The sequence below is a fragment of the Solanum dulcamara genome, chromosome 7 (assembly GCF_947179165.1).
Source record: "Solanum dulcamara chromosome 7, daSolDulc1.2, whole genome shotgun sequence".
In the NCBI taxonomy this organism is placed as follows: Eukaryota; Viridiplantae; Streptophyta; class Magnoliopsida; order Solanales; family Solanaceae; genus Solanum; species Solanum dulcamara.
The window spans coordinates 76149587-76161809 of NC_077243.1; the positions used below are offsets into that span (position 1 = coordinate 76149587).

The following is a 12223-nucleotide window of genomic DNA, read 5'->3' on the forward strand; positions in this document are numbered from 1 at the left end:
AGGAAAAAAAATAATATTTTTGAGTAGTAGAAAGTATTTTTCAGAAGTTGACCAAAATTTTAGCCAAGGAAAAATTATTTCTCTAATACGGTAAAAGTGGTTTTTAAATTTGATTAGTCAAATATAAATTGCTATGTTTTTAAAAAAAATTCTTTTCAAAAAGCACTCTTCAAATTAAAATAGTTAGATTTTGAAAGTTTGGTCAAAAGGTATTACTTTTTTGATTCATGTTTATTTGTTCATGTTTAATTTTGTACACCTTTTAAAAAATAACAAATAATTTTACTATCATTATAAATCATCTAAATGTTGGAAAATGAATAATACTTAATAATAAAGGTAAAATTTATAAAACGATAAATTATATCTTTGTTTTACAAATTAAATCAGTATAAATGGACATTAATTTTAATAAAGTGAATAAGTAAAAATGGACAAATAATGTAATATATATGTCCCAAACACAAGTATAATGAAAATTAGATAAATATTTTAAAACCTACTCTCTTAACTCGGTAAATGGGAGGTAGGGGATTATAAGGTGCACAATTAAACTATTATCAGTCAAATATCATATAATCAACCAATTAAACTATTAAAATTTCTTTGTGGCTCATTTATTTAATGGATTTCGTATAAATATAAAGGATATACAATCCTTTTCGTTGACTTAATTGGATGATGAATTTAAATGTGACATCAGAAATGCCCCAATTATTTTATTTATGTTATATAATTACTTTAAATATTATGTTACGTAAAGTCAGGATGGCCGAGTGGTCTAAGGCGCCAGACTCAAGTTCTGGTCCTCGTGAGAGGGCGTGGGTTCAAATCCCACTTCTGACATTTTTATTTCTAAGTTTTTAAAAAAAAATAAAAATCCAATATTCTTTTTTCATTACTTTAAATTTAAATAATTGGCTACCAATTAAGTTTACGCTTTCTCTTTAATCAGTTTTAAAAAATGATATATTTTTTAATTCGACAAATATTTAATGACATTATATTACCCTTGTTGGATCGTCTCACTTATTTGGCAAAAAGTCCATAAAGGAGTATTGTACTCTTCTATTTAAAAAAATATTTATTTTAAGGATAGTTTTAGAACATTGCAAAATTTTCTCATATTTCTTAAATTTTATGCCCAATTAAACTATATCAACATAAATTGGGATAGAGATTATAATATTTTCTTACCTTTCCTAGAATTCAAACCTAAAACCTCATGATTGTCGACTCACTCAGATAATCATTAGGCTAAAATCTATCAAATTTGGTGAGCTGTAATATTTCCTATATCTATCAAATTTGGTGAGCTGTAATATTTCCTATATCTATCAAATTTGTTTACTCATATCTAAGAGATCCAGGGGAAAAAAAAGATAGAGGGTGTTCAAAAAATAAAAATATAAATGTGTGAACTAGAGTGCAAATATCAACATCAAAACGGAAAAAGTTTTAAGTTATTCTAACTTTTTTTAAAGTAGTAGTTGTACACCAGCAAAGAATTCAATTTAAAAAAATTAGACAGCATGTGTACCAAGCAAGAATCAAACCAGCAAATTGGAGATAGTATTCGCGGCCCAAGTTTGAGAGTTTAGTACTACTAGGCTATCTTTTGTCTTTGATTTAGATGGTTCAAAATTAGTATATATATAAAAATATAAAAAAACATATTCTATATATACTGTGTAATTTTGCCGAGTTGGTTCGGTTGAACCCCTTGACATCTACGTAGGTCCGGCCCTGATTGTATAGTCAAAATAATACTCATCAAATATATATTTTTGATATATTAATTATAATATACATAACTAAAGTATATCTTTGTCTATTAACTAGCGATTGTAATTACTCCTTTCCTTCATGTTTACTGATTACTATTTCAAAATTAGATTTCTATTTTACTTGTAACTTTTTATATATCTAGAAAAATAATTATGTATAGTTTTCATATTTTATCTTTAATATTACTTATTTGTTCTCTAAATATTTTCTAAGATCTAATATTAAAAATTAATTAATATGGACAGTATAATAAAATCTCCGTAGCAATCATTATTTTTTTTTAAAAAGGGGACAAAGTTCAAAATAAATAAGTAAAAATAAACTTAGAAAGTATTCTTATTAAGCGATGAAATATGTTAAAAGCTAGAATGTCACACTTGTGATACAAAAATATTCTTTTTGAGTCATCTTTAACCATTTAATTATAGTTGGTGTTACATATAAAGACACAATATGTCTCTACAGAATAATTTGAACTCCTATGATTAACCTTGATTAGAATAATTTTTGACAGTTAAATTAAATAGAAATGAACATGTTTTATCCTGTCGATATGTCTCTACAATTATCAGTACAAGACATGAATCTTTAGTACATGCATGTAAAGGGATTCATGCATGTAGATTAATCTCTTAGTAATATTCTTTGAAATAATACATCAAAACTCCTCCGAACTTGGCAGCATAACTTACTTAAGTACTTTAACTATACGGGTATTTAAATATTCCCTTAACAACTTCAAGTATATTAAATATCACCCTAAAGAATGACGTGACAGGGCATTTAAATACCCCCTTAACAACTTCAAGTGACTTAAATATCACCCTAAAGGGTGATATGGCAAAGAGAGTGACTGCACTCTCCTTAAAGCGAGTGAAGACCTTTTTTTAAAAAAAAAATTATAAAATCATACAAATGACATTTTTTTATAGGTCAATATATAATTAATATTTTAAAAATAAAAAATGACAAATTTTTATATTTTAATTTTTTTTAAAATATATCTTTAATTAATTAATTAGGTTAAATTAATTTAAGAAGTGTTAAAAATAAATAAATAAAATTAATGATTGTGGTGCTGACATGACAGTGATGTGGTGCTTACATGGTGATGATGTGACAGGTGAGAGTGGTTTTATGATCTCAAGGTGATATTTAATTCATTTTAAAGTTGTTAAGAGGGGGCATTTAAACACCGGTGTAGTTAAAGTACTAAAGTAAGTTATGCCGCCAAGTTTGGAGGGGTTTGATGTATTATCCCTTATTCTTTTAACAATTTGAGCATTAATTTTTATAGTCAGGATATATCTGTTACATTTTATCAGCAACAGGTAATAATTAAATTTGTTCATTAAGATTACTCAGATGGGTGAAATCACCTGAGTGTGTTTGGTAAATGGAGGAAAATATTTTCCATGAAAAATATTTTATTGAAAAAAATAATAATAGATTTCTTATTTTCTAATTAATGTTTGATAAATAAGTAAAAAAATATTATTGCAAGATTATTTATATGTTAGCTAGTAAAACATTATATGGATGAGAAGTGTGGCTAGGACATATCTAGAGGGGGCGAGGGTGTTCAATCAAAACCCCTTGGGAAAAGAGTATATTGTATATATAAGGTTTATTTTTACTTTTAGCGTATGTTTATAGATTTTGAATCTTTAAACATAAGGCTAGAAGTTGACTCAGTAATTTTGGAGGTTCAAAATTCACTTTGGGGTTCCAAATATAAATACTAAGCACTACATTTTATTTTTTGAACCTGCTTAGTGAAAATTATGGATCGACCTGTAACACCCCAAAATTTTTCGTCAAGACTCAAACCATTCTTCATATGCGTATAGACTCGAACTCGATGAATTCTAATTATATATATGAGTTAGGATCAATTTCTAAGTATTTGAAGTGTATTAGAGGTGAATTATGGTCATAAGGAACCTCTAGTACTAAGTCGAGTTGAAAGATCATTTACCGATTAAGTTTTCATTTAAGATCTTATAAGGGTCAACTTTAAATGACCATATCTATTAGGATATTAAGCGTTAGGTGTCTATCAAATTAAAGATATATGTGTCCTCTTTCCAACTCCACCAAGTTTGCCTCATTTGGAGTTCGGAATAAAAAATTATTACCGTTTTATTAGAGACACTCCATCCTGACAGAAGTCCGTGATGGCTCCACGACGCGAAGAGGACGCAGACTCTACTGCCTAAGACAAACGACGATCCTTTTATTTTTAAGAGTATTTTTGTCCTATAACACTTTGGAGAGTTATTTTAATGTCCTTAAACGTGTAGAAATCAATTTTTCCTCATTAGAAACTCTCTCATTCACTCCTAAACTTTAACGCTCAAGAAGTTTTAAGAAAAATATCAAGTTAGGGTTCTCTTTCAAGGTTCTTCATCAAGATAAGTTCTTCTTCATATATTTCAAGATTTCCAACCCAAATTTCTTCATACATACATAAATCGCTAAGAGAAATCATAAATCCCAACCATATGGTTTCCAAGAAAACAAATCCAAGAATTTCAAGAAAGGGTATCTTGATTGTTCTTCAAGTTAAGATTTTTCATCAAGATTTGTGGAGATTTTAAGGTATGGAAGGCTAACACAACTTTGGACAGAGTCCGTCCACATGCCTCTTCATCTTTATTGATTCGAGTTGAGTTGAGTTGGAGTTTTTAAGTTTTCTGAATTGAATTCTTGAGTTATCTATTGTCTTTTGGGTTCCTTGTACTTATTTAAATAAGTATTGATGTTGTTCATGGGTTCAGTATTTGATTTGGATGCATGTTCATGTCTTCATTCACATGAACCCTAATTAAGGATTATATTTGATTTTGAGCAATGATTTTATAAGAGTTTGAGTTTTCACATTAATTGAGTCTAAGGAGTCTTTGAAAGTTTTTCATTATTTTGAATATTTATATTTTACTGAAAGAACTTGATGATTTGAGCATGAGCCGAGCCCAAGTTTAATTGAAAAGAGTCTTTAAGATTATAACTGTATTGTGATCATGATTTCTCTATGCATTATTTTGAGTCGAGATTGCATGTTTTTAAAGAGATTTAAAAGAGTTGAGTATTTAATTTAAATGAGTGGATTTGATTGAATTGATTTGAAAGAGAATCATGATTAAGGATTTAGTCTAGAGCTTTGGACTGTGAATGCATGATTGTGATTGGAATGTGAGTATAATGATAGTATTTATAGTGTTGACAAATTGATAGTCTTGGATGTTGTCATAAATGATTGTATAAAACCCTTCATAACTAAATAATTTGAGAACGATTGGGAAATTGATTGGCTGAAATGATTGATCTGATAGAACGAATGAGTTGAAAAAGGGTCCAATGAGACCAGATGAGATGATTTGAATATCTTACCTGAGCATATTGAGTCTTGAGAGGAGTATTGAGCACCGAATTGTGTAAGAGTATAGTCCCTACTCGAATTCATGAACTACGTAGCCAGTGTAGGATGGAGGGTTAAACCTCTTAAGTCACAAAATGATGGATTTTGATAGATTGTGGATCCAATGATAGTGATTCATCCCTTACCCTGGCAAAATATTGGACGGATGTGGCAATGACACTGCTTCATTGTGCATCACTGGCTCATAGGTATTGGTTGTCGGTTAGAGAAACTCCCAAATTGAGTGGATTGTGCATGATGTGATTTTTTTGATTGAAATTGTAGATGACTGAGTCGATTTGAAAGGCATTGCTAAATTCTAATTTGTATATCTATCGAGTTGAGTCCTCTAAGTCGACATGAGTATTTTCGGAGTTGATCTAGATTGGTCTTGATAATACTCTAATGATTGAATTGGATTGGATTGTATATGATTGGTCTCTGTCTAAACCTTACTCTTGTTTTTGACTTATGATATCCTGATTGAGTTCCTTACACGTGATTGAGTTACTTGAGTTGATGCCTTATGTATGTTTCATTCTACTATATTACATACTTGTACATTCTACGTACTGACGTCTATGTGGATCGGCGTCAATTCATGATGCAGAGACAGATGTAAGTGATCATCAACAGGCGCACCGTTGAGGATCTGTTCACTTTCAGGTTATTAGTGAGTCCTCCCCTACATTCAGAGGATACCACTTATGTTATTCTTGCGTTGAGTTTAGTCTTTTCATTTTGATTTGAGGTAGCCATGAACATGTCATTGACACTAATTATATAATAGTGATAGAGGCTTCATAAGCTAGATAGTGATGGGTTGATTGAGTATTTTATTTCCTTGAATTATTCTTGTCAGACTATTTTAATGACATACATTGGAGTTCGATTTGTTAGTCCATGGCCTTTCTTCCTTGAGTTAGATTGTTGATTGGAATTGTTCACCTAATTATCTATTTATTTTAAGTCTTTCGTTGATTGAATGAATGAACGAATGTGTGATCAGGCCAAGTGGTTTGCTTGGGAGCCAGTAATAATTTTTGAGTGTCGACCACGTCTAGGGTACCCTCTCGGAATGTGACACGGCCATTGGGAGTAGGATTTTGGGGGTGGCGGGGGTTGGGATGGTCATGGAGAAAGGGGATGTTGCGTGGGTGGGTGGGAAAGAGATAATGTACTTGCAATGATACTTATGTAAAAAAAAATTACCTACTTGATTAAGAAAGTTATTTTTCTCATTTTTAAGGAATTTGTTTTCCTAGAAAAAATATTTTTTAAAATATTTTGACCAACCAAACATGAAAAAATTTAAAAACATTTACTAAAAAATATTTTCATCCATACCAAACACACCTCGAATATTTTTTTTCTCTATTAAATTAATTTAAATTTAAAATCTCATGATTCTCAATTTACGAATCGTTAGATCACGCCCTTGAATGCTCAACTTGAGCATAATTCATTGTACTATGATGGTACATTCACAAGAATCCAAATCATTTGCTGCTTAATATTGTCTTATTTCATTTGTCAGTTAATAAGATTACATAATTATCATATCTAATTATCTAGTGATAGAAGCAATCACCACAAAAATTTTCTGCTTTTTTTTCTTTTAAGGAAAAATCCGGTAGGTGATTACAAAATGGGGAATTAAATCCTCGCCAACAAAATAAAAGTTCAATTAACTAACAAAACGAGCTACTAAAATTCTCCTATGTACAATTTTTTTTCTTTGGCTACAATTTTCTTTTTTAAAAAAAATTAAACATTTTGAACACACCCTAAGTTCTAAGCACATATTTAAAAAATGTCGAATTTTAAACTGGTTAAATTTAAATATTGGATCTGTCTCTGGGACCATGAGCCTCAACATGACAATGATTACTGCTTGGGGTTGGGGTTTGGGGGGGGGAGAGGGGGGGGGGGGGGAATGAAGCATTTGTTATTATTTCAAGGGGCGGAGTTAAAGGGGTAGAATGGACTTTTAGATTGTCATAAAATCATGTATATAACATTAAATTATTTTTTTAATGGGTATATAATAGATATGATGTCCTACACATTATTTACACTAATGGGTCAAATTCACTTATTGACCTGCCACCTTATAGTAAAATCTTCATGTCCATTTACTATAGAGTTTTATAATCATGAATGTTGAAAGCAAAATCGGATTCATGATTTGAAGTTTATGAATTTGTATAATGATCACAAGTTAATATATAACATTAATAATTGAATTCACAGTCTAATTAATATTTATAAATATTTTATAAATTTCTTAATATAAATTAATGTAAAGTCATAACAAAATTATTTATTTTACGTAAATCCATGTCTTATAGATTAGGTCCGCCCCTAGTTGGAGGAGTAGAGGGAGGGAGGTTATTGATTTCAGGGATTAATAGTAGAAGAGGCCTTGTTTTCTCATCAACAAGAAGATTTATTTACTTAACTATATCTTCAACGAAGCAATTCATCCATGGGATATCCTCCCAATCCACACGTTTCACTAGTTTCTGAGCTATTTACTTAATTATATCTTCAACGAAGTAGTTTAAAAGATTTATTTATTTATTTCATTCCCAACCTAGGTGCACCTTTATGTTCCTAGTTTAAGGTAGCAAGTGCAATTGTGTGATTATATGGAGAGCCATCAACAATAAGAATTAGCCGATCCCAACTGATTTGAGACTGGGGTATATGCGTACTAGTAGTCAAGTCGTTGTTGTAGCAAGTGTGTAATCGTCCGAAGACGAGGAATAATAATTGAAAAATGATTGCAATTTATGTCTTCAAGTACTTTTGAACATGCTAACTACTCGATTACGATAAATTGGGCAATTTTATCTTTCTCATGTTGCAGGACAATGCATACATACATTTAGAGACACAAAGGGGGCTTTTATTACCACCAATTATCAACACATTGATACACAGATTTTCCAGCAAAGCCAAGTGCTGCTGCTGCTTCATTTTTACTCTAGAAAAGACTGCCCAACGCACTCGCTTTCTCCCTCAGGATAAATTTCTGTATCTTGCCTGTGGAAGTTTTAGGAATATCTTCGAATATAACTGTCCGAGGTGCCATGTAATGAGGCAAATTATCGCGACAAAAATTGATGATTTCTTGATCGCCAACACTAAATCCTTCCTTCAACTTCACAAACGCGCAAGGTGTTTGCCCCCAATAGTTATCTGGTCTTGCGACTACTGCTGCTTCAACAACTGCTGGATGACTATACAAAACTCGTTCTACCTCAACCGTGCTTATGTTTTCTCCACCGGATAAAATAATGTCTTTCAACCGGTCCTTAACTTCTATATAACCATCGGGATGTTTCACAGCAAGATCACCACTGTGAAACCATCCGCCTTTAAAAGCCTCCTCTGTTGCTTTCGTATCGTTTAAGTATCCACTCATCACAGTGTTCCCTCTAAACATAATTTCTCCAATTGTTTTACCATCAGCAGGCACTTCTTCCATGGTGGTAGAATCTCGTATATTGACTTCTTTTAAACAAAGATGTTGTACTCCTTGTCTTGCTTTCAGTATAAATTTTTCGTCAGGAGGCAAAGAATCCCACTCGGGCTTCCACAAACAATACGTACCTGGACCGTAAGTCTCTGTAAGTCCGTATAAGTGATTTACTCCGAATCCTTGCTCCTCCATTTTGGAAATAATTTGCGGAGGAGGCGGTGAACCACCTGTCATTATTTTAACCTTGTGAGGAAGAGGCTTTAGATCACATGGGGGCGAATTCACAATCTTGTTCAACACAGTTGGTGCCCCGCCCATATGTGTGACTTTGTGCAGCAAAATGCTTTCGAATATGTCTTTTGGAGAGACATTTCTAAGACAAACGTTCGTGCCACCCAACGCTGCAAGCCCCCAAACCAAGCACCAACCATTGCAGTGAAACATTGGAACGGTCCAAAGGTAAACAGGGAACAAACTCATCTCGTGAAGCAAAAAAGTGGCAATGGTATTGAGATACGCACCTCTATGACTGTAAACAACTCCTTTGGGTCGCGACGTTGTACCTGAAGTATAGTTAATACTAATGGGATCAAATTCTGTTCTCGGCCATCTTATAGAAAAATCGCTATTCCCACTTCTGAGGAGACTTTCATATTCGTGATCATGAGTGTTTAAGTTTTCAATAGCAGGAGATTCGTCAGATTGACGAATTACAACAAGAAGAGGCAGTTTCTGCTTCTTGTCAGTAAGAAGAGCTAATGCTCCTCGAGCAATTTCGAGCAATTGTTGATCCACAAATATGACCTTTGCTTCTGAATGCATCAGAAGTATCGATAACATAGCTGAATCATGGCGCGTATTTAATGTACAAAGAACGGCTCCAGCCATCGGTACAGCAAAATGTAGCTCTTGCATTGCTGGTACATTAGGAGCCAGAGTTGCAACCTACAAATAAATTTCAAATCTATAAAAATGAAGAAGTAAATAATGTAGGTAAATATGCAACAGTACAAAGACAAGCTCCCACATATTATGTTGCTCGGAGGTGCATGGCGAATTCTCTAAAAGTAGTGTGTTTTTGGATGATCAGACACAGGTGTCACAACATTTTGGAGAATCCGAGCAACATAGCCCACATATAGCCAACTAGATTAATTGCAATTAATTAGTTATATTGATCTCAAAACCCCAAACATATTATCCGTTTACTTTTATAGCCCATAGAATAACAAGTCCAAACTTATAAGATCATAAATTTCAAAAAGTCGTTACAACAACAATAATATTTTCACTGTAGTTCTACACGTGGAATCTGCAAAGTGTAGTGGGCTATGCAGACCTTAACACTTATTTTTGAAAAACTTCAAAAAGTCGTAACAACAACAACATATTCAGTGTAATTTCACAAGTGAAGACTGAAGTGATTGAAGCCACTAAAAGTCAATACTTTAGGTAGGCCCCAAATATCTTGTATCTGTTATTATTACTTTTTACACATTTTTAAAATCTAATACAATTTACAAAAAAAAAAAAAAGGAGCTTTTAATTATTTGATCATAGTTATCTTAACTGAAATAAATTTTTGAAATCTAAAATTGATCAAATTTTAGTCAAGATCAACAACATATCAAGAGAGATTGAATTGACTAAATATACTATCAATTGAAAAGGAATCATTACGAGAACTCAATTATAAAATAATTATTCTATCCCTCTGCATTTCAAAAAGTTGGGGAAAAAAATACATTTCAAATTATGGCCTCATTTTAAATTTTGACTTTAGGCCACCAACATGAAAAGATACCACATACAGAGTGATTCTGATACAAAATCTTAAAAAGTCAATATTTTTATAAAACTTCGCACCGAATCAAACTAAATATAAACTACAGAAATGATACAAGATTTAATTCTAACTAAAAACTTACCACATCACCATGAGAAGTCCCCAAATGAACCAGAGAAGAAGCAAGTTTTACACATCTATTATGAGTTTCTTCCCAATTATACTTCAATTTTTCACCATAAATAACAGAAATTCTATCCCTAAAAACATTAGCTGCCCTTTCCAAGAAACTTAAGGGTGTCAATGGTTCAAAATTTGCAGAACATTTAACAAAACCCTCCATTGATTTCCAAGATTCAGAGTGATTGCAAATTTTTCTAGTTGATTTTGTACTTGTGGGGTGGATTTTTTTACTCAAATTGAAAAACCCAAGAACCAATTTTGAGTTCTTGAAAAATTGATTCATGATGAAAGTGTGAGAGAGAGATTTGAAAATCTTGGAAGACTAAAGCAATGTGTATTTGAGGATAACTTGGGATTTTTATACACTTGGTATGAGCGATAAGAGATAATAATTTTGTAATAAGTTTGATTACGAATATTAATTAATTTTGAGATCATTAATAATTTTATTTAGCTCATTCTTATACAAAACAACCTCAGAGTTTAACACTTTATTTGGATGGTTATATGTATTTTTTCATAATGTATCATATTATTTTACTGTTTTAATGAATACAATGTTTGAATAGATTATATCGTTCGACATTATTGCATAATGTTATACATTCAAAATTTGATTAATAAAACTACAAGAAAATTAGGGTATAAGATAGAACTATTATAAAATAGTTGGGTAAACGATAAAATTGAATTATTAAATAATAAATAAAAACAAAATAAGAAGAAAATATTAATATAAAGATGTGATCACACTAAATCGATTGTTACACAAAATAAATTTTTTTGTTATTACCTAAAGAGGAATTTAAGTAATACAATATTATAAAATTTAAATAACGATCAAAATAAATATTATATTTAAACTAACAATACAATACAATAATAACTGTCCAAACAAGGTGTAAATGTATTGGTAATCAAAATAGTCTATTAAGTATATACTTAACAGTTTTTGATTTTTTTTAAGTTCTTTAGTCTCGGTCAAATATTTGTAATATATAACTGAATATATTTAATTATTTCAGATAGATCAATAATTAATTAATATATTTAATTTTAAAATATGTTTTTTAGTTTTCTTAGATAGAAAATATATTTTTTTAATTGTTATAGACAAAGATAGAAATTGAAATTTATGTGTTCGAAATTCTTACCTTTTTAAGTCACAGAATTCTAAATTAATGGTTTATACATGTAAAATAAATTTTTAAGTATAATATTTGGATCAGCTGCATTCGACCAAACTCAAAACTCATACTCTAACTATACAACAACAACCCAGTGAAATTCTACAACGTGGGGTCTGGGGAGGGTAAAGTATACGCAGACCTTACTCAAAACTCATACTCTAACTATATTACCATCAAATATGGAGAAACAATAAACTTGTGAAGATTCATAAGCAAAGAAATTAAAAGTGCAGGATTCAACTAATTTAAAAGTTTAATATGCTTAATTAGATATTATAAAGAATTAAAATCATAATACACCAATAAATGAGAGATAAAAAAATGATATTACCCTTAAAGTGAAAGTAAATTGTATAATTTTAAAAATA

At 30.9% G+C, this 12223-nt stretch overlaps 1 protein-coding gene and 1 non-coding gene across 3 annotated transcripts; one reads left to right on the forward strand and one right to left on the reverse strand.

Moving 5' to 3' along the window:
* Window positions 1–762: 762 nt before the first annotated feature.
* On the forward strand, window positions 763–846 carry TRNAL-CAA (transfer RNA leucine (anticodon CAA)). Its single transcript has one exon. It is a non-coding gene; the product is annotated as a tRNA-Leu (tRNA).
* Window positions 847–8098: 7252 nt separating this feature from the next.
* On the reverse strand, window positions 8099–11004 carry LOC129896471 (isovalerate--CoA ligase AAE2-like). Of its 2 annotated transcripts, XM_055972388.1 has the most exons (3): window positions 10625–11001; window positions 9218–9641; window positions 8099–8923 (listed from the first exon to the last, which is right to left on the reverse strand). In XM_055972388.1, the coding sequence occupies exons 1-3, from the start codon at window positions 10946–10948 to the stop codon at window positions 8199–8201; spliced, it is 1473 nt and encodes a 490-aa protein (XP_055828363.1). In that variant the 5' UTR covers window positions 10949–11001; the 3' UTR covers window positions 8099–8198. The 2 variants fall into 2 exon arrangements, with proteins under 2 accessions (XP_055828363.1, XP_055828362.1); XM_055972387.1 differs by having other exon boundaries at window positions 8099–9641; window positions 10625–11004.
* Between the last annotated feature and the right edge of the window lie 1219 nt (window positions 11005–12223).